This window comes from Heteronotia binoei, chromosome 3 (assembly GCF_032191835.1).
Source record: "Heteronotia binoei isolate CCM8104 ecotype False Entrance Well chromosome 3, APGP_CSIRO_Hbin_v1, whole genome shotgun sequence".
Taxonomy (NCBI): Eukaryota; Metazoa; Chordata; class Lepidosauria; order Squamata; family Gekkonidae; genus Heteronotia; species Heteronotia binoei.
Window position 1 is genome coordinate 189,154,309 of NC_083225.1, and position 27,436 is coordinate 189,181,744.

The 27,436-nt window shown below is 49.0% G+C and overlaps 1 protein-coding gene across 1 annotated transcript in view; it reads right to left on the reverse strand.

Moving 5' to 3' along the window:
• LOC132569155 (unconventional myosin-VIIa-like) overlaps window positions 1-27,436 on the reverse strand; it is an 88,373-nt gene that overhangs the window by 25,982 nt on the left and 34,955 nt on the right. Inside the window, exons 10-14 of the mRNA XM_060235341.1 lie at window positions 27,273-27,415; window positions 24,058-24,268; window positions 19,935-20,070; window positions 19,095-19,201; window positions 3,271-3,408 (exon numbers count right to left, since the gene is read on the reverse strand). Coding sequence (XP_060091324.1) covers window positions 3,271-3,408; window positions 19,095-19,201; window positions 19,935-20,070; window positions 24,058-24,268; window positions 27,273-27,415 — 735 coding nt within the window. The remainder of the gene's footprint in view (window positions 1-3,270; window positions 3,409-19,094; window positions 19,202-19,934; window positions 20,071-24,057; window positions 24,269-27,272; window positions 27,416-27,436) is intronic.

The following is a 27,436-nucleotide window of genomic DNA, read 5'->3' on the forward strand; positions in this document are numbered from 1 at the left end:
GGCCATATGGATATTTAGAACACCATTCGCGGGCCATAAAAAATTTGTCATCTTAAAAAACAGCGCTCCGTCGAGGAGAACGATTCAGGCCAGCAAAATGAATGCAAATGGTTGTTTTTCTATTTGAAGTCATGTGGGGAGAGCCTAATTTGGCGCACGCACGCACAAACACACACACCACAGCCCGCCGCCCTAGGCAAATGCATAGGTCCAAAGGCTTTTTTGTAGAAAAAGCCCAGCAGGAACTCAGTAGCATATTAGACCACATCCCCTAATGTTAGCATATTAGGTCACACACTCATTGGCATATTAGGCCACGCCACCTGGGATAACCAAGTGCAAACTGAACTGGGAGAGTAACTTTTCCAGGCTCTGCAGCAATTCCGGCCAGGCCCCAGGGAGGCTGCCGCACAGTAGATCTGGGCCCTGTGATCTCTGCCTGGCCCTGGGGAGGCTGCTGCACAGCGCAGATGGGCCCCACGATCCTCGCTGGCCAGCCAGGCCCCAGGGAGGCTGCCACATGGCTCGGTTCAGCCCAGCAATCCCCGAGGGCCACACCAAGTGACCTTAGGGTTGCCAAGTCCAATTTAAGAAATATCTGGGGACTTTGGGGGGTGGAGCCAGGAGACATTGGGGGTGGAGCCAGGAGCAAGGGTGTGACAAGCACAATTGAACTCCAAAGGGAGTTCTGGCCATCACATTTCAAGGGAATGAACACCTTTTAAATGTCTCCCTTCCATAGGAAATAATGAAGGATAGGGGCACCTTCTTTTGAGGCACATAGAATTGGACCCCCTGGCTCAATCTTTTTGAAACTTGGAGGTGGGGAGAGACACCAGATGCTACGCTGCAAATGTGGGGCCTCTACCTCAGAAAACAGCCCCCCCCCAGAGCCCCAGATACTCGTGGATCCGTTCTCCATTATTCCCTACGGGAATATGTCTCCACAGGGAATAATAAAGTTCCCAGCAGATGTTTCCCTCCCCTACCCCCGCTTTCTGACGACCCTGAAGCGGGGGGAGGGCCTCCAAACTGGGGGATCCCCTGCCTCCACCTGGGGATTGGCAACCCTAAGTGACCTCGAGGGCCGTATATGGCCCTTGGGACGGAGGTTCCCCACCCCTGATTTACACAGTCAATTTCCTAGTTTAGTAGCCCCTCCTTTTTTTGTTACGCGTGTTTAAGGTTTCAGAGGACGGCTTGCGGTTCGCAGCTCTATCGCATGGCAAAGAAACCGCAAAGCATCATGCTCCAGGGCAGCGTTGGAGTTATAGGGTTGCCAACAATATTCCCTCAAAGCTGGAGAGCCTCGTGAGCAAAAATGCTACTTTTTGACCGACTGGCATTAAAGGGGTGAGCGTAGGGTTGCCAATCCCCAGGTGGGGGGCAGGGGATCCCCCGGTTTGGAGGCCCCCCCCCGCTTCAGGATCATCAGAAAGCGGGGGGGGGGGAATGCCTTCTGGGCACTCCATTATACCCTATGGAGACAAATTCCCATAGGGAATAATGGGGAATTGATATCTGGGACTCTGACTGGGGAGGGGGCTGTTTTTTGAGATAGAAGCATCGAATGTTTGGCATAGCGTCCGGTGCTTCTCCTCCAAGCGCCCTACAAGTTTGAAAAAGATCAGACTGGGGGGTCCAATTCTGTGAGCTCCCAAAGAAGGTGCCCCCATCCTTCATTCTTTCCAATAGAGGGAAGGTATTTCAAAAGGTGTGCGGTGGTCCCTTTCAAGGCGATGGCCAGCACTCCCTTGGGAGTTCAATCGTGCTTTGCCACATCCTTGATCCCGGCTCCACCCCCAAAGTCTCCTGGCTCCACCCCCAAATTCCCCCAGATATTTCTTGAGTCAGACTTGGCAACTCTATCTAATAGTAACTCTTGAATAGTTCAGGCCAGGGGTCATTTTGTAGACAAATAGGTAATAGAACTCATTAGCATAACTAATTAGCATATGCCACCCCCAGCCAAAAGCAACCCAGTGCAAGAAAGGAGAGCCCTAGGCGAGTGAGGCCTGCTTGAGCTGGCTGGATCTCAAGCCAGCCTAAGCAGGCCTCACTCGCCTAGGGCTCTCCTGGACTACACTCCCCACCCCTTCGAACGGCCGGCAATCCACCCGCCACCCCAAATCACATAAGAAGTGAAGAAAGGACGGTGCAGGCTTCTCTAGGGGTTAACGAGGGCTGCTGGGTGCGTGGCAAAGCCCCTGGCGGTTGGCTGGCTGTCCGCTCTCCTAATCCAGGGATTGTTATGCAGATGCAGCTACTATTCAATGGACAAGGTAGAGGGGGAACTCTCAGAAGGTGGGGAGGAAGAGGGGGAGGAACTCTCCAAGGTGGGGAGGAAGAGAGGGAACTCTCAGAAAGGTTCAGGAGCTGAAAGGTTCAGGAGCCAGTTTGGTGTAGTGGTTAAGCGCATGGACTCTTATCTTGGAGATCCGGGTTTGATTCCCCACTCCTCCACCTGCAGCTGCTGCAATGGCCTTGGGTCAGCCAGAGCTTTCATAGGAGTTGTCCTTGAAAAGGCAGCTGCCGTGAGAGCTCTCTCAGCCCCACCCACCTCACAGGGTGTCTGTTGTGGGGGAGAAGATAGAGGAGATTGTAAGCCGCTCTGAGTCTCTGATTCAGAGAGAAGGGCGGGGTATAAATCTGCAGTCATCTTCTTCTGTTGTGGGGGGAGGAGATACAGGAGATTGTAAGCCGCTCTGAGTCTCTGATTCAGAGAGAAGGGCGGGGTATAAATCTGCAGTCATCTTCTTCTGTTGTGGGGGGAGGAGATACAGGAGATTGTAAGCCGCTCTGAGTCTCTGATTCAGAGAGAAGGGCAGGGTATAAATCTGCAGTCATCTTCTTCTGTTGTGGGGGGAGGAGATACAGGAGATTGTAAGCCGCTCTGAGTCTCTGATTCAGAGAGAAGGGCGGGGTATAAATCTGCAGTCATCTTCTTCTGTTGTGGGGGGGAGGAGATACAGGAGATTGTAAGCCGCTCTGAGTCTCTGATTCAGAGAGAAGGGCGGGGTATAAATCTGCAGTCTTCTTGACAATGCGCCCACCATTAACCACCTTTCTCCCCAACCAAACCTTCTAGATCTAGATTTACATCCCCGATTGCGACGCTGATGAGAATTTCCAGCAAGGCATAGGATTCTCGCAGGACAAAGGCAGATTTCTAGGTGCCGCTGTGAGATCTCGGGGCTGCTTCTGTTAAAAAAAACAACCACAAGCACCACAAAATCCGGGCCAAGGTCAGAAAACAAGACGGGAACTCACCATCGGCTTCTTGTACTCGTTGGGTTTGATGCAGCGGACGAAGAAAGGCTGGCAGACGCTGAGCGTTCGCATCAGCAACTCCAGAGAGCGCTTGAACTGACTGCTGAGGGTCGGGGAGCGTTTCCTGGTCTCGGCCCCCTGGAAGATGACCAACGGCAGTGAAAGATCAGTGTCAGGAAATGGGGGAAAGAGAGAAACACGGACATGAGCGGAGAATTCCCACCCCCCCTGGCCTGCTCAAGGAAGGGATTCTTTCTATGAAAAACTGTAGGGAGGGGGGGCTGTGGTAGAAGGTAGGTTGAAGGTGGGGTTCTCAGAGTGGCACAAAATGGAAGAGTTTGGAAAGACAACCAAACCACCTCTCCGTGTATAAATTTCCAAATTAATATACAAATAAGGCGTTGACTTATCAAACCCAAACACATTGGTTCTAGGGTTGCCAAGTCCAATTCAAGAAATATCTGGGGACTTTGGGGGCGGAGCCAGGAGACATCGGGGGCGGAGCCAGGAGACATCGGGGGCGGAGCCAGGAGCAAGGGTGCGACAAGCATAATTGAACTCCAAAGGGAGTTCTGGCCATCACATTTAAAGGGACAGCACACCTTTTTAAATGCCTTCTTTCCATAGGAAATAATGGATAGGGGCACCTTCCTTTGGGGCTCATAGAATTGGACCCCCTGGTCCAATCATTTTGAAACATGGAGGGTATTTTGGGGAGAGGCACTAGATGCTATACTGAAAATTTGGTGCCTCTATCTCAAAAAAAACAGCCCCCCCAGACCTCCCATACCTCCAGATCAATTCCCCATTATACCCTATGAGAATCGATCTCCACATAGGGCATAATGAAGTGCCCAGCAGACATTCCCCCCCTCCCCCGTTTCTGGCCACTCTGAAGCGAGGGATTGGTGCCTCTACTCATGAGTTGCTGTCAACTTCTTCCAAGTAACACAGGCACACCATCCCAAGAGGAAGCCTTTCAATCGAAGACGGAAGCCTCCGGAGGTGGAAAGTCACATGGTGACTGTGGGGGCGGGGCTTCCCCCTGCTGGCCAGCTGACTGGGGACGGGAAGGAGCCTGGGAAAGCGGGAGAGCCCCCGCTGGGACCTGGGGATTGGCAAGCCTAGTTGTTTCATTCAATAATTTTCAGTAATAGGAAGTAATACCAGGTGGGCAGCTGTGTGGTTTGAAGCAGTAGAACAAAGCAGGAGTCAAATTGCACTATTAAGACCAACAGAGTTTTATTCAGAAAGTCAGCTTTCGTGTGCTCTAAGCACACTTCATCAGACAGTAGGATGGAATGGTAAATATAGAGAAAGTGGGCAGTGAATCAGCATGCAAAATCATGGAAATGTCCCTTAGCGGATTAAAAGAATCACAAGCCGGGGTCTAGCGACTGCCAGCCTGGGTCCACCAGGCTAAAACAACAAAAACAGTAATAAACGTCAGAATAGCAGATCAATATCCATTAAGTATCCTGCAATAAATGAGAGTCTGCTCTGGGTTAAAAGGAGGCTTAATTTAAACAGGTTCTCAGAGTCTTAATTTAAACATGTAACATACATATAAAAACATCATTTTAGTTTGCCATTAGTATATGTAATGAGAGAGCCAGTTTGGTGTAGTGGTTAAGTGTGCAGGCTCTTATCTGGGAGAACTGGGTTTGATTCCCCACTCCTCCACTTGCACCTGCTAGCATGGCCTTGGGTCAGCCATCGCTCTGGCAGAGGTTGTCCTTGAAAGGGCAGCTGCTGCGAGAGCCCTCTCAGCCCCACCCACCTCACATGGTGTCTGTTGTGGGGGAGGAAGGGAAAGGAGATTGTGAGTCGCTCGGAGACTCTTCGGAGTGGAGGGCGGGATATAAATCCAATATCTTCATCTACCTCACAGGGTGTCTGTTGTGGGGGGGGGGAAGGTAAAGGAGATCGTGAGCCGCTCTGAGACTCTTCGGAGCGGAGGGCGGGATATAAATCCAATATCTTCATCTACCTCACAGGGTGTCTGTTGTGGGGGGGTGGGGAGAGGTAAAGGAGATTGTGAGTCGCTCGGAGACTCTTCGGAGTGTTGGGCGGGATATAAATCCAATATCATCATCATCATCATCATCATCATTAGTATATGTAATGAGATAAACAGCCAATATCCCTTATTTGAGTATGTCAATTCAAAAAAAACATTTTTCTGATGCACTATTCTAAAAGAGAAATACATTGGAATACTGTGGAAATATAGCTATACTTGATGAAAGTGGTATATGTAATGATAAAAAAAAATCCAATATCCCTGTTCAGTCCTGAGGTGTTTGTCCCAAATTTCATAGTAATTTGTAATTCAGCAATTTTCCTCTCCATTCTGTTCTTGAAGTTCCTTTGCAGCAAAACACATGATGCAACTAGTGTCCTAACGTGACAAAATGTCAAGATCTAATATAATTTCCTTATAAATGTTTTAAAGTTTGTATAAATTACTGTATGGATATTTTGTTAGCCACCCTGAGCCTGCTTCGGCGGGGAGGGCGGGATATAAATAAAATTTTACTATTTTATTATTATTAACAGGAGAACCAGTCCAATATCATTCCAGATTAATCAATCCTTCTTCTTGGGGCTGTCTTAGAATCATAGAATCATAAGAGTTGGAAGGGACCTCCAGGGTTATCTAGTCCAACCCCCTGCACAATGCAGGAAACTCACAAACACCTCCCCCTAAATTCACAGGATCCTCATTGCTGTCAGATGGCCATCTAGCCTCTGTTTAAAAAACTCCAAGGAAAGAGAGCCCACCACCTCCCGAGGAAGCCTGTTCCACTGAGGAACCGCTCTAAACTCACAGATACCTCCCCCTAAATTCACAGGATCTTCGTTGCTGTCAGATGGCCATCTAGCCTCTGTTGAAAAACCTCCAAGGAAGGAGAGCCCACCACCTCCCGAGGAAGCCTGTTCCACTGAGGAACCGCTCTAACGGTCAGGAAGTTCTTCCTAATGTTGAGCCGGAAACTCTTTTGATTTAATTTCAACCTGTTAGTTCTGGTCCTACCTTCTTGGAGAGCCAGTTTGGTGTAGTGGTTAAGTGTGCGGACTCCTATCTGGGAGAACCGGGTTTGATTCCCCACTCCTCCACTTGCACCTGCTGGAATGGCCTTGGGTCAGCCATTGCTCTGGCAGGAGTTGTCCTTGAAAGGGCAGCTGCTGTGAGAGCCCTCTCCAGCCCCACCCACCTCACAGGGTGTCTGTTATGGGGGAGGAAGATAAAGGAGATTGTGAGCTGCTCTGAGACTCTTCGGAGTGGAGGGCGGGATATAAATCCAATATCTTCTTCTTCTTCTTGGGCCACAGAAAACAATTCCACACCATCCTCTATAGGACAGCCCTTCAAGTCCTTGAAGATGGTGATGGTATCACCTCTCAGCCGCCTCCTCTCCAGGCTGAACATCCCCAGCTCCTTCAGCATTTCCTCATAGGACTCGGTCTCCAGACCCCTCACCATCTTCGTCGCCCTCCTCTGGACCCCTTCCAGCTTGTCTATATCCTTCTTAAAATGTGGTGCCCAAAACTGAACACAAGACTCCAGATGAGGCCTTACCAGAGCAGTCTTGTATAATGCTGACACGAAGGAAAATGGGCAGCCGCGTTCTGCTAGTAAGTGAATTATTATTAGAGAAAGCCAGGAGAAGTGATACATACTGAATTGTAGAAAATGATTAATGGCGCTACCAAACTACTGGACTCCTCATTATGGAAGACGGTCCCAAGAAAAAGGATTGCTTAATCCAAAACGATATTGGACCGGTTCTCCTGTCGTCAGGAAATTATACTAGGTCTGGACATTTTGTCACGTAAGGACAGTAGAGACATTGTGTGTCTTGAATGGTTTCCTCGCTGTAGTATTTCCTATTACTGAAAATGATTGAATGAAACAACTGGTTTTGATAAGTAAACACGTTGTTTGTACATTAAATTGGATTTTGAAATTTGTACATGGAGAGCTGGTTTTGTTGGTTTTTTTGAGCAGTTGTACCTCCATCGTCCCAATATAGTGTGACAAAATAGAAGAGTGGTAGGGGAGCAGAGTGGCACAGCATAGGTTGATTTTATGATACCCGTTAGGTCAGACAAGGCCACAGTAATTTTGGATGAGTTTGGGGGATCCATAATATGACCTTTAAAAAAAAAAAAACAGCCATGGAGAAGGGAATTAAGATAGGAGATATAGTGCTGGGGAGTTTAAACCTTACCATCAGGGTTTGTTTGTTTTTTGTAGCAGGTACTCCTTTGCATGTTAGGCCACACCTCCCTGATGTAGCCAATCCTCTAAGCGCTTACAGGGATCTTAGTACAGGGCCTATTGTAAGCTCCAGGAGGATTGTCTATAGCAGAGGGGTGAGGCCTAATATGCAAAGGAGTTCCTGCTACCCAAAATCCCCTGTTCATAAGAATTACCCTACTCTTTTGCATATTAGGCCACACCTCCCTGATGTAGCCAATCCTCTAAGCGCTTACAGGGATCTTAGTACAGGGCCTATTGTAAGCTCCAGGAGGATTGTCTATAGCAGAGGGGTGAGGCCTAATATGCAAAGGAGTTCCTGCTACCCAAAATCCCCTGTTCATAAGAATTACCCTACTCCTTTGCATATTAGGCCACACCTCCCTGATGTAGCCAGTCCTCTAAGCGCTTACAGGGATCTTAGTACAGGGCCTATTGTAAGCTCCAGGAGGATTGTCTATAGCAGAGGGGTGAGGCCTAATATGCAAAGGAATTCCTGCTACCCAAAATCCCCTGTTCATAAGAATTACCCTACTGGGTTAGATCAGGTCCATCTAGATGGGCATCCTGCTATCGAAAGTGGCCAGTTTGGGCTCCAGTGACCAGGGAACTATGGTCTCTAGCATCAGTCCCCAGTATTTGGTGTTTCTAGCCTCTTTGTCTCCTGTCTTCTCATCCTGGACACTTGTCAAAGTCTGATTCTGGCCGCTTTTCACAGTGGTCTGTTCTGGACGTGCGGCCTCCAATGGAATCTTCTCACCTGTGACAATATCTCTCTCTCTCTTTTTTAACAGACAAAGCATAACCCCAAGCAGATTCTAGTGGTTTCATCCTTTGAAATCAACAAGCAGCCTAGACAAAAACCTGCTGCTGAAGAGAATGGAATGTGGGACAACTGAGGGGAGGAGCAGAGAAGGGGAAGTCAACAGAGGGGTGGACGTCAGTTGAGGACAGAGGAGCTGGAAGGTGCTCAAGAGAAACCAGAGAGTGAAGAAGGAGAAGGATGAGAGAAGGAAGCAGAGAGACAGACAGACCGACCAAGGGGATGAAGAAGAGTGGACTCTTAAGAACATGAGACACCATGTTGGATCAGGTCCGTGGCCCATCCAGTCCAACATTCTGAGTCACACAGTCGCCAAAATCCAGGTACCATCAGGAGGTCCACCAGCAAAGACATAACTACTTAAGAGAAGCCATATTGGATCAGGCCAATGGCCCATCCAGTCCAAGGCTCTGTGTCACACAGTGGCCAAAACCCAGGGGCCATCAGGAGGTCCACCAGAAGGCTAGGACTCCAGAAGCCCTCCCAGTCTCTCCCCCCCCCTCCCAAGCACCAACATTACAGAGGACATAAGAGAAGCCATGTTGGATCAGGCCAATGACCTATCCAGTCCAACACTCTGGGTCACAGTGGACAAAACCCAGGTGTCATCAGGTGGTCCACTGGAAGGCCAGAACTGCAGAAGCTCTCCCACTGTTGCCCCCCCCCCCCCCAAACACCAAGAATACAGAGTATCACTGCCCCAGATAGAGTATTCCATCTATACCAGGAGTGGCCAAACTGTGGCTCGGGAGCCACATGTGGCTCTTTCACACATATTGTGTGGCTCTCAAAGTCCCCACCACCCACCACCCTGTCAGTCAGCTTGGAGAAGGCATTTGTATCTTTAAATCACTTCTCCAAGCCAAGCCAGCTGGTGGCTTGGAAAATGCATTTAAAGTTCCTTTCTTTCCACTGCTCCCTTCCCACCCCATATATTTTCCTTCCTTCCTTCCTTCCTTCCTTCCTTCCTTCCTTCCTTCCTTCCTTCCTTCCTTCCTTCCTTCCTTCCTTCCTTCCTTCCTTCCTTCCTTCCTTCCTTCCTTCCTTCCTTCCTTCCTTCCTTCCTTCCTTCCTTTTCTCCAACACCTGACATTTATTCTATGTGGCTCTTACGTTAAGCAAGTGTGGCCATCTCTGGTCTATACTTTGTGGCTAATACCACTCACGGACTTCTGCTCCAGGTGTTTCTCCAATCCCCTCTTGAAGCTGTCTATGCTTGTAAGTTACCACCCCTTCCTGCGGCAGTGAATTCATGTTAATGACCCTTTAGGTGAAGAAGTACTTCCTTTGATCCATTCTAAATCTACAGCTCCTTAACTTCATGGAGTGCCTATGAGTTCTTGTCTTGTGAGAAAGGGAGAAAAGGACTTCTTTCTCTGCCTTCTCTATCCCATGCATAATTCTGTAAACCTCTATCATGTCACCCCTCTATAGCCATTCCTCCAAGCTAAAGAGCCCTAACCTCTTTAACTCATATCAGCAGCAACAAAGACAGTTCACCAGAAAGTTTGGCAAAACCCAAACAGACTTCTATCATGATAATAGTTTCCCTGTCTCATACAAGGGTAAAATTAGCTAGATGAGACAAGTACCATCTATCTCACAGAGCCCAGAACAGCTGAATTCCAGACACACAGGGCCTCAATTTGCATTAGGGCAGTGTGGGGATGGAGTAGGGACATCCACTGTGCTAGGGTTGCCAAGTCCAATTAAAAAAATATTTGGGGTCTTTGGGGGTGGAGCCAGGAGACTTTGGGGTGGAGTCATTAGACATTGGGGGCGGAGCCAGCAGCAAGGTTGTGACAAGCATAATTGAACACCAAAGAGTGTTCTGGCCATCACATTTAAAGGGACCGCACACCTTTCAAATGCCTTCCCTCCATTGGAAATAATGAAGGATATGGGCACCTTCTTTGGGGGCTCATAGAATTGGACCCCCTGGTCCAATCCTTTTGAAACTTGGAAGGTATTTTGGGGAGAGGCTCTGGATGCTATGCTGAAAATTTGGTGCATCTAGCTCAAAAGAACAGCCCCTTAAAGCCCCAGATACCCGTAAATCAATTCTCCATTATACCCTATGGGAATCGGTTTCCATAGGGTATAATGGAGTGCCCAGCAGACATTTCCATCCCCTCCCATTTTTGATGACCCTGAAGCAGCGAGGGGAGGGCCTCCAACCCGGGGGATCCCCTGCCCCCACCTGGGGATTGGCAACCCTACACTGTGGCCTGCTCTGGGAAAGACCCCCAAATCTATCCGGTTTTAGGGGGGAGCCCATCTGGTGTTAATGCTAACATGTGTTGTTTTAAATTGCCTTCGGGGCCCTGATTGGTTGGTCGGTAAGAAAGTTCCTCCAACTCCCCAATCACGTTGAGAGCCCTTTTCTACAGCATTCGCAACAGAAGGGATTTTTTTTTTAAAAGCAAACTTCTCTGTATTCATATGACAACCCCATTCTCTTAGAATGAACCCGCAGTGCATTACATAGGGACAGAGAAAACCAATGGAAGGGTTCACACGAAACAGACTGAGGTGGGGGTGGGACAGACATACAACAGAAGGGAACTCTTGGCTTTGTTTTACCTTCAGAGTGGGTGCAGCCGACTGGCCGAAAGCACTGGACGCATAGCCACAGAGAAACTACAGGGGAGCAAAAGACAAAAAACAAAAACAAAAAAAGACAGAGAACAGATACAGTTGAAAAGGAAAAACGACCAAGACGGGAGTTCTGAGCGACTGCTCAGGCCAAGCAGACGCAAAGCGAGACAGCTTTGCTTTGCGACTGCTGTCAATCCAAATGGCACGAAGGCTGCCTGGCTGTTTTGCCGTGGAAGAGGCTGCGCTAGAAGACTGCGAAGCAGGGTCTTCCCTGTGTTAGCACCTGAGTCGTGGCACTTCCTTTCCACAAGCATTTCACCAGCACCCAGACTGTAGAATTTCAAGCACCGGGGTCCAAAGGAATTTCTAAGCACTAAAAACTTTGGCAGAGTTGTTTCTGGTGCATTGGATCTGTTTCAGATTTTGCTATTTAGTAGAGAATACCCCTTTTTCTTCTTGCTTTTGCACAACTTTGACCCTACAATTGATGGTCAATCTCTGTTTTAAAATGATGTCTCACTACTGAGTTTGACTGAGATTTTCACCGCACCGGCTTCACTGTTCTCTGTTTTGGAAGCTCTGGTCTCAAGACAGGATAGAAAACGTTTGAATAAATAAGCAAAGAAACGATTGAAGAGGGAGTTTTGTAGAGACAAGCTGAAATCCATGTACTGAGCTGCAGAACAGCTTGCTGCAGGGTGCAACTTGTAGGGAAAAAAAGGTGCCGGAGATCATTAGCACAACTCACTGGCATATGCCACACCGTCTGACATCGCTGGAAGGTGTACTAAATTCTAGCAGCTCAGCATCTACCTTAAAATGCTTCTTGAATTAGAATTGTCATAAGAAACACCTTACTCCCACCATACTTTTAAAATTACTTTATCCTCTGCGGCCACAGTGGCACGAGGAAGATACCACGGGGCTACAGTAAAAGAGACTGAATTTCCGCAAGCAGCATCTCTGGGTATTTGTGAAAACGTTTTAACAAGGCAGCCTCACGAGAGGTCAAATAAAAGCAGGTGGGGCACCCAATATAGGGAGCCCTGGATAGTCTCCCCTCCTTCGTCACTCCAACCATTACTAAAGTCTTTATCACCACCAGAGGGCCTGAAGCCTCTCTGGGAACACATTGGAGGGTTGCTAAGCAACCATCTCTGGCACTTCCTTCTTAGGGTTGCCAAGTACCTTTAAGGCCTGGAAGTGACGTCATTGAGCCGGCGACATCACGTGGTGACTGCTCTAGGTGATTCCAGGAAAACTCTGTGGTTTTCCTGGATGCTCTAGCCCCTCCCAAATGGCTAGAGCGTCCCGGAAAACCATAGAGTTTCCCCGGAAATGCCTAGAGCAGTCACCACACGATGTCACCGGCGCAACGACGTCACTTCTGGGTGACGTCATCGCGCTGGCGACGTTGGGGGAGGTTCCCCCCACCGGCCCAATGTGGTTCGGCGGGTTGGGAACCTTCCGGGTGGGGGAACCCCTGCCTGGATCGGGGACTTGGCAGCGCTATTCCTCCTGCCTTTTCCTTGTCCCAAATAAATGGAAAATCTGCTTCTTGAAAGACTTTTGGGTTACCAGAGGGGAGACAAGAGCATAACATATCTCTAGGGGCAGGAGTATGGGCCCAAGCTAGGATTGCCAACTCCGAGGGGGGAAATTCATGGAGATTTGGGGGTGGAACTTGGGGAAAACAGCATATAACGCCATAGAGCAGGGGTGGCCAACAGTAGCTCTCCAGATGTTTTTTGCCTATAACTCCCATCAGCCCCGGCCAGCATGGCCAATGTCTGGGGCTGATGGGAGTTGTAGGCAAAAAAACATCTGGAGAGCTACCGTTGGGCACCCCTACCATAGAGTCTGCCCTCCAAAGCAGACATTTTCTCCAGGGGAACGGATCCAGGTAGTCTGGAAATCAGCCGCAACTCTGGGAGATCTCCATGTCCTCTCTGGAAGTTGGCAACCTGGCCTAAGCAGTGCCCCCCGCCCCCCCCCCCCGAAGTACCTCGAACCAGGCCTGCTTCCAATATTGGCTTCGGGACAGCTCCAGAAACGATCCAGCGCAAAATCAGTCCAGCCTCTCCCCGCCGCCCTCCCATCCCAACTGCTTACTAAGCTGAACTTGGACTTTGGCTGTCGGGTTCCCTCCGTCTGATCTGCAGCTGGTCTCCTGACAGAAAGCCCTTGAGACAGCCTATTGCTCCCCACCCACCCGCCACTTTAAGCAACTTGTTTTCGAAAGAAATCCCCAAACCATGCAAGTTAGTCTCTTTTCTACCCGATGCTGAAAAGTGTTCAAAACTGGCAGGAACTCCTAGTCTGAACAGAGGAATAAGGCTATTTCGTTGTAAGCAAACAGACAACTGAATATCAGTCCTCAGTTTGACCTCCCTAGAATCACGGAGTTGGAAGGGACCTCCGGGGTCATCTAGTTCAACCCCCTGCACAATGCAGGAAACTCACAAATGCCTCCCCCTAAATTCACGGAATCTTTGTTGCTATCAGATGGTCCTCTAACCTCTGTTTAAAAACCATTTTTAACACCCCCCCCCCGCCTATCAAATGGAGAATAAAAACCTCCCTGCCTGCCAAATGGAGGTTTAAAAACAGAGGTTAAAAACCTCCCTGTCTATCAACTGTCGGTTTGAACTGGAAGCTCTTTCAGCTGTGGTGAAGGTGAACACCTATGAAGCTAGCTGCTCAGACTAGGAGCAGGAATGCCCAGGAACGCAGTTCTGGCTGGCTTGGCATCAGGCGTGTGGCCTATTATGCAAGGACTTCCTGCTGGGCTTTTCCTACCCCCAAAGCTCCATATGAAACAATCATCAGGGGGTGTGGTCTAATATGCAAAAGAGTTGCTGCTGGGCTTCTTCTACAAAAAAAGTCTTGTGTGAAACAATGGAGACATCAGGGGGTGTGGTCTAATATGCAAAAGAGTTGCTGCTGGGCTTCTTCTACAAAAAAAGTCTTGTGTGAAACAATGGTGTCATCAGGGGGTGTGGTCTAATATGCAAAAGAGTTCCTGCTGGGCTTCTTCTACAAAAAAGTATTGTGTGAAACAATGGTGTCATCAGGGGGTGTGGTCTAATATGCAAAAGAGTTCCTGCTGGGCTTCTTCTACAAAAAAAGTCTTGTGTGAAACCATGGTGACATCAGGGGGTGTGGTCTAATATGCAAAAGAGTTCCTGCTGGGCTTCTTCTACAAAAAAAGTCTTGTGTGAAACAATGGTGTCATCAGGGGGTGTGGTCTAATATGCAAAAGAGTTCCTGCTGGGCTTCTTCTACAAAAAAAGTCTTGTGTGAAACAATGGTGTCATCAGGGGGTGTGGTCTAATATGCAAAAGAGTTCCTGCTGGGCTTCTTCTAAAAAAAAAAGTCTTGTGTGAAACAATGGTGTCATCAGGGGGTGTGGTCTAATATGCAAAAGAGTTCCTGCTTGGCTTCTTCTACAAAAAAAGTCTTGTGTAAAACAATGGTATTATCAGGGGGTGTGGTCTAACATGCAAAAGAGTTCCTGCTGGGCTTCTTCTAAAAAAAAGTCTTATGTGAAACAATGGTGTCATCAGGGGGTGTGGTCTAATATGCAAAAGAGTTCCTGCTGGGCTTCTTCTACAAAAAAAGTCTTGTGTGAAACAATGGTGTCATCAGGGGGGGTGGTCTAATATGCAAAAGAGTTACTGCTGGGCTTCTTCTACAGAAAAAAGGTCTTGTGTGAAACAATGGTGTCATCAGGGGGTGTGGTCTAATATGCCAAAGAGTTCCTGCTGGGCTTCTTCTAAAAAAAAAGTATTGTGTGAAACAATGGTGACATCAGGGGGTGTGGTCTAATATGCAAAAGAGTTCCTGCTGGGCTTCTTCTACAAAAAAGTCTTGTGTGAAACAATGGTGTCATCAGGGGGTGTGGTGTAATATGCAAAAGAGTTGCTGCTGTGCTTCTTCTACAAAAAAAGTCTTGCGTGAAACAATGGAGACATCAGGGGGTGTGGTCTAATATGCAAAAGAGTTCCTGCTGGGCTTCTTCTACAAAAAAAGTCTTGTGTGAAACAATGGTCACATCAGGAGGTGTGGCCTAATATGCAAATGTGTTCCTGCTGGACTTCTTTTTTAAAAAGCCCTGTGGGGGGGGAAATGGTGATGTCAGGAGGTGTGGCCTAATATGCAAATGAGCACCTGATGGGGTTTTCCTACCAAAAAAGACCTGCTTAGACTATTAGCTTACCTGGGCCAGTATTACCTGCTCTCCCAGCCCTCGTGTGGCCTCAGCTCTGGTATTTGAGATTCTTTAACGCGGGGACCCCAGCGTGTTGCATCTGGGTACCACGCTGCCTGCTGACACTTTTCTTGGTGCCTGTCAAGTTTGGTTTTCTAAAGGTCAAGACGGGTAGCCTGGCTGGGTTAGTCTGTCTGTAGCGGTAGAATAGAGCAAGAGTCCAGGTGCGTCTGAAAGCATTTGCGGCAGCGGCTGAGCTTTCGTGAGTCGTGAAATCTCACCCGCTGTCAGAAATGTTGTTAGTCTTCAAGGTGCTAAAAGGTCAAGGGAGTCCCCTGTGCAAGCACCGAGTCATTGCCGACTCATGGGGTGACGTCACATCACATTTTCTCGGCAGACCTTTTTACGGGGTGGTTTGCCACTGCCTTCCCCAGTCATCTACACTTCCCCCCCAGCAAGCTGGGGACTCATTTGACCGACCTCGGAAGGATGGAAGGCTTAGTCGACCTCGAGCCGGCTTCCTGAAAACCCAGCTTCCGCCAGGATCGAACTCAGGTCGTGAGCACAGCTTGGACTGTGGTACTGCAGCTTACCACTCAGCACCATGGGGCAGGGCTGGATTAACAATTAGGCAAAGAAGGCATTGGCCTATGGGTCCCCACACTTTTAGGGGCCCCAAGCCAGCTCCCCCCGCCCCCTTTTTCCTCCTGCTTGCAATCCTCCCAGCCTCTATGCGCAGCCAGCAACTGAGCTGCTCTTTGCCTGACTTGCCTCATGCGGCTGCTGTATTTTATCTTTCTTTTCTTTTCATTTCATTTTATTCGATTTATATCCCGCCCTCCCCACCGAGGCGGCTCAGGGCGGCTCTGTGCAAAGAAAGTATTATGAGTTTTAATAAAGACACGTGTGTAATATTTGTTCATGTCTTGCGGCTCTCGAACTTCTGATGTTTATTCTATGTGGCTCTTACGTTAAGCAAGTTTGGCCACTCCTGTTGTAAGGGAAGTGTAAGAACACAAGAAGAGCCCTGCTGGATCAGACCAACACTCCATCGAGTCCAGCATCTTGTCCAGGCCTCAGATTTCATGAGAGCTCACAGGAGCGCAGCTCCTGAACCTTTCTGAGAGTTCCACCTCCTCCTTCTGAGAGTTCCTCCTCTGCCTTCTGAGAGTTCCACCTCCCCTTTCTGAGAGTTCCACCTCCCTGTCCGTTGAATAGTAGATGCAGCTGCATAACAATCCCTGGATGAGCTCCACTACCTATTTTTCTACAATATGACCCCTGGCAAGCAATAGTCATTTCCGACTCTGGGTGACGTTGCTTTCACGTTTTCACAGCAGAGTTTTTATGGGGTTGCCTCCCCCGGTCATCTACGCTTTCACCCCAGCAAGCTGGGTTTTCATTTTACCGACCTTGGAAGGATCAAAGACTGAGTCAACCTTGAGTCAGCTACCTGAACCCAGCTTCCGCCGGGATCGAACTCCGGTCGTGAGCAGAGCTTAGGACTGCAGTACTGCAGCTTTACCACTCTGCACCACTGGACCTTAAGGAAAGGAAAGGAAAGGTCCCCTGTGCAAGCGCTAGTCTTTTCCGACTCTGGGGTGACGTCGCTTTCACAACGTTTTCACGGCAGACTTTTGACAGGGTGGTTTGCCCTTGCCTTCCCCAGTCATCTACACTTCCCCACCCCCAGCAAGCTGGGTACTCATTTTACCGACCCCGGAAGGATGGAAGGCTGAGTCAACCTCAAGTCGGCTACCTGAAAACCCAGCTTCCGCCGGGGATCAAACTCAGGTCGTGAGCAGAGCTTAGGACTGCAGTACTGCAGCTTTAACACTCTGCGCCACGGGGCTCTTGAAACTGGACCTTAAAGACTAACAAAATTTCTGGCAGCAGGTGAGATTTCGTGACTCATCTGCTGCGGCAAATTCTTTACTGGACTCTTTCTCTTTTCTTCTGATTCCGCGCGCACCGTTAGATCGGGAATCCTCAGCGTCTCTCCTGGGAGCACGTCTACAGTTTCAGGATTCAGAGTGTCAGGTTCCCAGGCTGCGCAGCCTTTGATTTTAACACAACGAGGGCTGGCACATCTCCTCCTGCTTCTTTCCTCGCTCGCAGATACCTCCCCCAAGTCCCCCATCTCTTCTTACAGCAGGGCCCTGGGCGACGCGCAGCCATTGGTTCGCTCAGCACGGCTTCGAGCGACACCTGTCCTGTGCAACTCGGTGTGGATTGCAAGATCAATTTGCAGGTGGAAGCACAAAGAAAGGAAAAGGGCGGGGAGGGGAGGAAAAAGACTCAAATGAACCCTCTCCCGAAGTTTCCCTTCCGTAGAGGGAGGTCATTTTTGCCCAGGGGTGGGAGGGAGACGAGGAGGGAGAAACCAAGAGTGCATGCATCAAAACTTCAAAGGAAACTGAATTTGCAAAGGTGAAAGAAGCTTTGTCAACGGCAAAGCTGTGAAAATCAGCTTTGCCTGTCAAATGCTTGTTGCCCCGGATAGAACTCTTTCTTTTCCCGCAAGGCCCGAGAACAAGGGTGGCCAAACTGAGGCTTGGGAGCCACACGTGGTTCTTTCACACATATCGTGTGGCTCTCAAAGTCCCCACTGCCCCATCGGCCTGCTGGGAGAAGGCGTTTATCTCTAAATCACTCCTCCATCCCAAGCCAGCCAACGGCTTGGAGATTACATTTGAAGTTGCTTTCTTTCCACCTCTCTCTGCCTCCTCCCTCCCCCACCTTTCCCCCTCCCTCTCTCTCTTCCTTCCCACCCTCCTTCCTTCCTTGCCTTGAGGTTCTCAAGCATCTGACATTCATGCCTTGCGGCTCTCAAACATCTCATGTTGATTCTATGTCACTCTTACGTTAAGCAAGTTTGGCCACCCCCTCTGAACATATGAACATATAAAGCTGCCTTCTACTGAATCAGACCCTGGGTCCATCAAAGTCAGTATTGTCTACTCAGACTGGCAGCGGCTCTCCTGGGTCTCAAACTGAGGTTTTTCACGCCTACTTGCCTGGACCCTTTTTAGTTGGAGATGCCGGGGATTGAACCTGGGACCTTCTGCTTACCAAGCAGATGCTCTACCACTGAGCCACCATCCCTCCCCAATCAGTATTGTCTACTCAGACTGACAGCGGCTCTCCTGGGTCTCAAGCTAAGGTTTTTCACGCCTACTTGACTGGACCCTTTTTAGTTGGAGATGCCGGGGATTGAACCTGGGACCTTCTGCTTACCAAGCAGATGCTCTACCATTGAGCCACCTCCCCAATCAGTATTGTCTACTCAGACTGGCAGCGGCTCTCCTGGGTCTCAAGCTAAGGTTTTTCATGCCTACTTGCCTGGACCCTTTTTAGTTGGAGATGCCGGGGATTGAACCTGGGACCTTCTGCTTACCAAGCAGATGCTCTACCATTGAGCCACCTCCCCAATCAGTATTGTCTACTCAGACTGGCAGCGGCTCTCCTGGGTCTCAAGCTAAGGTTTTTCACGCCTACTTGCCTGGACCCTTTTTAGTTGGAGATGCCGGGGATTGAACCTGGGACCTTCTGCTTACCAAGCAGATGCTCTACCATTGAGCCACCTCCCCAATCAGTATTGTCTACTCAGACTGGCAGCGGCTTTCCTGGGTCTCAAACTGAGGTTTTTCATGCCTACTTGCCTGGACCCTTTTTAGTTGGAGATGCTGGGGATTGAACCTGGGACCTTCTGCTTACCAAGCAGATGCTCTGCCACTGAGCCACCGTCCCTCCATACCCTAGAAGCGTGAGTTTTTCCAAAACTAAGATGCTGTCATTGGACAGCTGCGTTGTGCATGGATACTTCTGGATCCTCAGGACCCGGCTTTTTACAGTTCCTTTCACAGTGTCCATACCCCACCCTGGAAACCCTACTCAATCCCTGCACCCCGTTACTAGAGATCTACTACCATGGCTACGTCGGCTTGGAAGATCTGCTTGATGAATTTGTTTCTTGAAGAGTGGACCAGCTGGATGATGTCCCCGTGGAGCGTGTCCCTGTTTTTCTCCAGGAACCCTGCAGGAGGAGAAGATGGTGACTTGAATCAGATAGTATTCTTCGGGGGGGCAGGGGGGGGGTGTAGAGAAAGGCCAGCTGGAATCATTTGCATATTAGGCCACACCCTCTGACGTCATCATTGCTCCACACAGGGCCTTTTTTTTTGGTAGAAAAAGCCCGGCAGAAATTCATTTGAAGAAGAAGACTGCAGATTTATACCCCACCCTTCTCTCAGAATCAGAGACTCAGAGCGGCTTACAATTTCCTATATCTTCTCCCCCCCCCACAACAGACACCCTGTGAGGTGGGTGGGGCTGAGAGAGCTCCCCCAGCAGCTGCCCTTTCAAGGACAACCTCTGCCAGAGCTATGGCTGACCCAAGGCCATGCCAGCAGCTGCCAGTAGAGGAGTGGGGAATCATACCCAATTCTCCCAGTTAAGAGAGCTATGGCTGACCCAAGGCCATTCCAGCAGCTGCAAGTGGAGGAGTGGGGAATCAAACCCGGTTCTCCCAGAAAAGAGAGCTATGGCTGACCCAAGGCCATTCCAGCAGCTGCAAGTGGAGGAGTGGGGAATCAAACCCGGTTCTCCCAGATAAAAGCCGCACACTTAAGCACTACACCAAACTGGCTCTCCAGAGGGAGAAGATATACCGTGCTATGTCCCCCTGCCAAGATGAGGTTTCAGTGGAGATCCTATAGACTAGCCCCGTCCTCCCCACGCTGTCTCTCGCATGCAAGTCTTCTGCTTACCATTCGTTTCATAGTATACGATGCCAGCGAAGTGGTTGATGCCAAACTGGGTGTCGTAGTTGTTTTTGGGCGGGATGTAATTGCTGTTGAGCTTGTGCTGGGAATTCAGCTTGTTCAGCATGGTGGTATCTGTTCCCTGTATCCGCGAGAAAGCCCGCAGTGAGAAATATAGCAATCCAAGGATCTGATCCCCAAGTCAGTTGCTGTAGTTCAGCTAATGTGTGCTACTGTCTCAACTCCTCCACATGTTTTTGTTCTAGCGCATTGACTTTCCATCAGAGGGAGGGAAAAAAACCAAGAAATACCTGTAGCCTCATGCTCAAATTCTTAAATAAACTTGTCGGAGAGGGAAATGGCGGCTGGATGAATGGTCTTGAACAAGCTAGCTGGAACTGTAACAGTTAATGTATACCCAACCACTTTTCCCATGGGAAGTAGAAAGACAGCATCCACATTCATATTATTTTAATTTTTTTGACGATTCCCATACGGAATAATGGGGAATTGATCCGCGGGTATCGGGGGCTCGGGGGGGCTGTTTTTTGAGGTAGAAGCACCAAATTTCCCGTATAGCATCTAGTGCCGCTCCCCAAAATACCCCCCAAGTTTCAAAACGATTGGACCAGTTCTATGAGCCCCAAAAGAAGGTGCCCCTATCCTTCATTATTTCCTATGGAAGGAAGGCATTTGAAAAAGTGTGCTGTCCCTTTAAATGTGATGGCCAGAACTCCCTTTGGAGTTCAATTATGCTTGTCACACCCTTGCTCCTGGCTCTGCCCCCAATGTCTCCTGGCCTCACCCCCCAAAGTCTCCTGGCTCCACCCTCAAAGTCCCCAGATATTTCTGGAATAGGACTTGGCAACTCTACTGGGAGGTCCCACCTGGAGGTTACCAAACAGAGTAACACGAAAAATGGAGCAGGCAAAGAAGCACGTAAGTCTCAAAGCGTTGTCTATGCAGCTCGCAGAAGCCTCGGGTGAAACGGGGCATCACGTACAAACCTGCCGTGGTTCTTTGTGCCTTGCTGCGATTGATATTACACCGTTTGGAAGGAGCATTTGGAGCGTTGGACTCTGCGCAAGACGACTTATACCACTGCCTGGGCCCACGATTCTGGCGTGAGCGGTATTAACTGCAATTGGGAGACTTTTAAAAAAAATTTAATTTTTTTTTATATGGGCGTGGTCCCGCTCTATTGTTTTGAATATTATTATTTGTGGACTATTTCATAAGCGTTCTATGATTTTGCAAAAAACTTGTGATATTTATTGATAGAGGCTGGCTTTTCATGGATGCGCTTGTTTGCCTGCCCTCATTTGGAGGTTGCGCAACATGACAGAAGCCACACAGGCCAAAGATTGGAAGAGAAGCAATAGCTCCGTGTATAGAAATTCATTCATCCAGGCTTTCATGAAAGTTCATAGATAAGAACATAAGAGAAGCCATGTTGGATCAGGCCAGTGGCCCATCCAGTCCAACACTCTGTGTCACATAAGAACATAAGAGAAGCCATGTTGGATCAGGCCAATGGCCCATCCAGTCCAACACTCTGAGTCACATAAGAACATAAGAGAAGCCTTGTTGGATCAGGCCAGTGGCCCATCCAGTCCAACACTCTGAGTCACATAAGAACAGAAGAGAAGCCATGTTGGATCAGGCCAGTGGCCCATCCAGTCCAACACTCTGTGTCACATAAGAACAGAAGAGAAGCCATGTTGGATCAGGCCAGTGACCCATCCAGTCCAACACTCTGAGTCATATAAGAACATAAGAGAAGCCATGTTGGATCAGGCCAGTGGCCCATCCAGTCCAACACTCTGTGTCACATAAGAACAGAAGAGAAGCCATGTTGGATCAGGCCAGTGGCCCATCCAGTCCAACACTCTGAGTCACATAAGAACATAAGAGAAGCCATGTTGGATCAGGCCAATGGCCCATCCATCCAGTCCAACACTCTGTGTCACATAAGAACATAAGAGAAGCCATGTTGGATCAGGCCAACGGCCCATCCAGTCCAACACTCTGTGTCACATAAGAACATAAGAGAAGCCATGTTGGATCAGGCCAATGGCCCATCCAGTCCAACACTCTGTGTCACATAAGAACATAAGAGAAGCCCTGTTGGATCAGGCCAATGGCCCATCCAGTCCAACACTCTGTGTCACATAAGAACATAAGAGAAGCCCTGTTGGATCAGGCCAATGGCCCATCCATCCAGTCCAACACTCTGTGTCACATAAGAACATAAGAGAAGCCATGTTGGATCAGGCCAACGGCCCATCCAGTCCAACACTCTGTGTCACATAAGAACATAAGAGAAGCCATGTTGGATCAGGCCAATGGCCCATCCATCCAGTCCAACACTCTGTGTCACACAGTGGCCAATAATTTATATATATATACACACACACACACACACTTTGGCTAATAGCCACTGATGGACCTCTGCTCCATATTTTTATCTAATCCCCTCTTGAAGCTGGCTATGCTTGTAGCCGCTACCACCTCCTGTGGCAGTGAATTCCACATTATCCGTTCTAACCCGACTTTTATCCGTTCTAACCCAACTGCTCAGCAATTTCATTGAATGCCCACAAGTTCTTCTATTGTGAGAAAGGGAGAAAAGGACTTCTTTCTCTACTTTCTCCATCCCATGCATCATCTTGTAAACCTCTATCATGTCACCCCGCAGTCGACGTTTCTCCAAGCTAAAGAGCCCCAAGCGGTTTAACGGATTTGCACAATGTATGCAGGAGGTATTGAAAAAATCAATCAATCATCATAACCAGCTTACAGGCACAACCAGTCTAAAGAACTGTTTCTCATTTCTGCTTTATCCGAGCTAATTTCCCTACTCATACGCTTCACTCATGACGCTAGAAATAATTTTTACATCATTTTCTCAGCAAAGATGACGGCAAATGCTGAGAAAAGGATGTAAAAATTATTTTGAGCCTGATGAGTGAAGCGTATGAGTAGGAAAATTAGCTCGGATAAAGCAGCAATGCGAAACAGGAGTTCTTTAGACCGGTTGTCCCTGTAAGCTGGTTATGATGATTGATTGAGTTTTTTCAATACCTCCTGCATACATTGTGCAAATCCGGAACATCTATGAACTTTCACGAAAGCCTGAATGAATGAATTTCTATAAACTTGGAAATTTTTGATATGAATACAGAAATCAGTTTTCTACAACAATTGTAAAAAACCCCATCGTTATTGGACATTATCGAGAACAATTTGTACAACAAGAGATAAGAACATAAGAGAAGCCATGTTGGATCAGGCCAACGGCCCATCCAGTCCAACACTCTGTGTCACATAAGAACATAAGAGAAGCCATGTTGGATCAGGCCAACGGCCCATCCAGTCCAACACTCTGTGTCACATAAGAACATAAGAGAAGCCATGTTGGATCAGGCCAGTGGCCCATCCAGTCCAACACTCTGTGTCACATAAGAACATAAGAGAAGCCATGTTGGGTCAGGCCAATGGCCCATCCAGTCCAACACTCTGTGTCACATAAGAACATAAGAGAAGCCATGTTGGATCAGGCCAATGGCCCATCCATCCAGTCCAACACTCTGTGTCACATAAGAACATAAGAGAAGCCATGTTGGATCAGGCCAATGGCCCATCCAGTCCAACATTCTGTGTCACATAAGAGAAGCCATGATGGATCAGGCCAATGGCCCATCCAGTCCAACACTCTGTGTCACATAAGAACATAAGAGAAGCCATGTTAGATCAGGCCAATGGCCCATCCAGTCCAACACTCTGTGTCACATAAGAAAAGCCATGTTAGATCAGGCCAATGGCCCATCCAGTCCAACACTCTGTGTCACACAGTGGCAAAAAAAATTTATACATACACACACAGTGTGGCTAATAGCCACTGATGGACCTCTGCTCCATATTTTTATGTAAACCCCTCTTGAAGGTGGCCATGCTTGTGGCCGCCACCACCTCCTGTGGCAGTGAATTCCACATGTTAATCACCCTTTGGGTGAAGAAGTTATTCTATACGCGGAGCTATTGCTTCTCTTCCCACCTGGAGGCTGGCAACCCCAACTGCAAGAGACAAGAGCCAGGCATAGAATCCAGTGGGAGGAGCACAACTGACCTTGGGGAATTTGCTCTCCTCGTCGATGAGGGAGATGATGTTCATGGGCTTGATGGCGATCATGTCCAGGGCGTCTTGGTTGTCGGTGAACTCGATGTGCTGCCAGTTGATGTTCTCCAGGTTGTACTCCTCCTGCTCCAGCTTGAAGACGTGGCGGACGAAGAACTGCTGCAGGTTCTCATTGGCGAAGTTGATGCAGAGCTGCTCAAAACTGGGGAGGGAGGGGAGGGGTTGGAGCGAGCGACTCAGCACGCCTGGACACTAGGGGGCGCAGCATCACTCTAAGATTGTATGGGCAGGGTTATTTGGGTAGGACAAGCCCAGAAGGAACTCATTTGCATATCAGGCCACACCCCCTGACATCACCATTGTTTCGCATGGGGATTTCTGGTAGGAAAAGCCCAGCAGGAATTCATTTGCGTATCAGGCCACACCCCCTGACATCACCATTGTTTCGCATGGGGATTTCTGGTAGAAAAAGCCCAGCAGAAATTCATTTGCATATTAGGTCACACCCCCCCCCCCGACACCAAGCCAGCTGGAACTGCATTCCTGCTCAAAAAAGAAAAAGCCCTGTGTATAGGTGTTATCTCCTTTTTTCCTTCAATAAAACGATTTTATTGGAGAGTTTACGGAAAGATCAGATTACTCAAGGTCTTCAAAACTCTTTTAAAGAAAATAAAAATGGTGGCGTCTCCCAGATGACTTTATGGGATGCATCCAGGGGAGGAATTCTAGCAGGAGCTCCTCTGCACATTAGGCCACACACCCCTGAGGTAGCCAATTCTCCAGTTGTCATGAGGCCTCAATACAATTGGGTGGCTCAGCAGCTCTTGTCCTCCCCCCATAGCCTTTTCAAGTGCCATAAGCAGCCACAGATCAGGCGACAGTGTGACATCACTTCCGGCAACCCCCCCCCCCAAGTGACATCAGTTCACTCTAGGAATCTTCAGAAACTCAATGGTTTTATCCCATGTCCACCTCTTTATGCTCCTCCCCCAAAGTGCATTGCCTTGTTCACACAAAATGGGGACCACACATTACCAAGAGGATAAGTTTGCCAACCTCCAGGTGAGGCCTGGAGAATCCCTTCTATTAAATTTGGTCTCCAGGCAACAGAGCTCAGTTCCCCGGGAGAAAATGGCTGCTTGGGAAGGTGGACTCCATAGCATTGTACCTGCTGACGTTCCTCCCCTCCCCAAACCCCGCTCTCCCCAGACTCTACACTCAACATCTCCAGGTATTTCCCCACGCAGAGCTCGTAAACCTATCAAGAGGATCACACATAGTGCTGTCTCCCCTTGTGTGTGATCTCACTTGCAAAATGGTAATAACCACAGGGCCTCCAAGTTCCCGCTGGGGGTGGGGGAGGAGGTCACCAAGGGGATCCCCGCCTCCAAACAGTCCCATTGCCATGACGTATCGTGCCCGACATTTTAAAAGTTGGGGGGCTTTTTAAAAAGTCAGGGGGCACCCTTTCCCATCTCCTGTGGGGTTTGCCGCTTCTCAGAAGCTTTCTGCGGTAGGGGCAAAAGCTGGAGGCTCTGAATGTGACCAAGTCAAGGCAGCCAACCCTAAAACTTTGGAGTCAAGAAGGGACTGCATGTTGCATGCAAGCAGGGGCAGGGTTCCTTCTACCTCCCCGTCCCTCACCCTGGCACGTTGCAGCCAGCAACTCCATCTGCCCCCCTCCCTGGCCAATTCCATGTGGCTTCCTCCGCCTCCCTCCTCTCCTTTTGCTGCAGTGCATGGTCCCTTGCTCAGGCCCTATATGGCCTAGGACCTGCCTACCTTAGGGACCGTCTCTCCCCACATGTTCCCCAGAGAGTACTGAGATTGGGCTCTCAAAATCTGCTTGCTATCCCGTCCGAAATCCACCAGGGACAGGGCCTTTTCTGTAACAGCTCCTTGCTGGTGGAACCAGCTGCCGGAAGAGGTGAGGGCCCTGCGGGACCTTGGCCAGTTCCGCAGGGCCTGTAAGACAGCCCTCTTCCGGCTGGCCTATAATTAACGGGCATTAGAAAATCTATAGAAGGTTCAGTGTAGTATTTTGATCGATCGCTGTTTAAATTTTATTATTTTACCGTTTTAACTGTTGTAATTGATGTATTTTAAATTTAAAATTCTATGTTAGATTTTATATGTTGTGAGCCACCCTGAGTCACTTTGGTGGGAAGGGCAGGATATAAATTGAAATAAACTTAAACAGCTATCCCAGCTCTGGCTGCCGCTGATGGTGCTTTGCTGACTCAGCCATAGCAAAAAAAAAAAAGGGCAGTCGCACCATGGAGGGCCCCCTGGAAGTCAGGGGGCAGTGCCCCCACAGGCCCCCCTGGGGTTACAGGCCTGGCTCTAGGAATTTGCAGGAAACTCTATGGTTCTATGTGGGGACACTCTGGCAATGTGGGGGGGACCTCTACGGTACCATAGAGTTCCCCACCCCCAAAAAAATTCCTAGAGTGTCCCCTCACAAAACCATGACGTTTTCCACAAATTCCTAGAGCGTCGCCCACATGATGTGCCTGGTGCGATACATTATTTCTGGGTAATGTCATTGTGCTGCGTGTGCCCCCCCGTAGGGTTGCCAATCCCCAGGTGGGGGCAGGGGAGCCCCCAGTTTGGAGGCCCTTCCCCCGCTTTAGGGTCATCAGAAAGCGGGGGGAGGGAAGGGAAATGTCTGCTGGGAACTCTATTATTCCCTATGGAGATTTATTCCCATAAAAAATCATGGAGAATTGATCCGTGGGTATCTGGGGCTCTGGGGGGGCTGTTTTTTGGGGTAGAGGCACTATATTTTCAGTATAGCATCTAGTGCCTCTCCCCAAAATACCCCCCAAGTTTCAAAAAGATTGAACTGGGGGGTCCAATTCTATGAGCCCCAAAAGAAGGTGCCCCTATCCATTATTTCCTGTGGAAGGAAGGAATTGAAAAGGTGTGCTGTCCCTTTAAATGTGATGGCCAGAACTCCCTTTGGAGTTCAATTATGCTTGTCACAGCCTTGATCTTTGCTTCACCCCTAATGTCTCCTGGCTCCACCCCCAAAGTCCCCAGATATTTCTTGAATTGGACTTGGCAACCCTACCCCCCCCCCCCCCGCCAGCAACCGCAGGGGCTTAGCAACCCTACTATCCCATCTAGGCAGTGAGGGATTGACACTCAGCCCCACAACCGTATTCCGCCCACTAGGCATATATGATCTGTGGTGATGCCCCTACCTGTTGACGGCAAAGTTCTCAAAGCCGAAGATATCCAGCAGCCCAATGGATCGCCTGACGCTTTTGTGTTCGTGGGACGGAGGCCTGTAAATGGCCGCGTTGATCTTTTCCACAATCCACACAAACAGCCTTCCGTAGATTCCCTGAAAACGTTAACGGTGGAA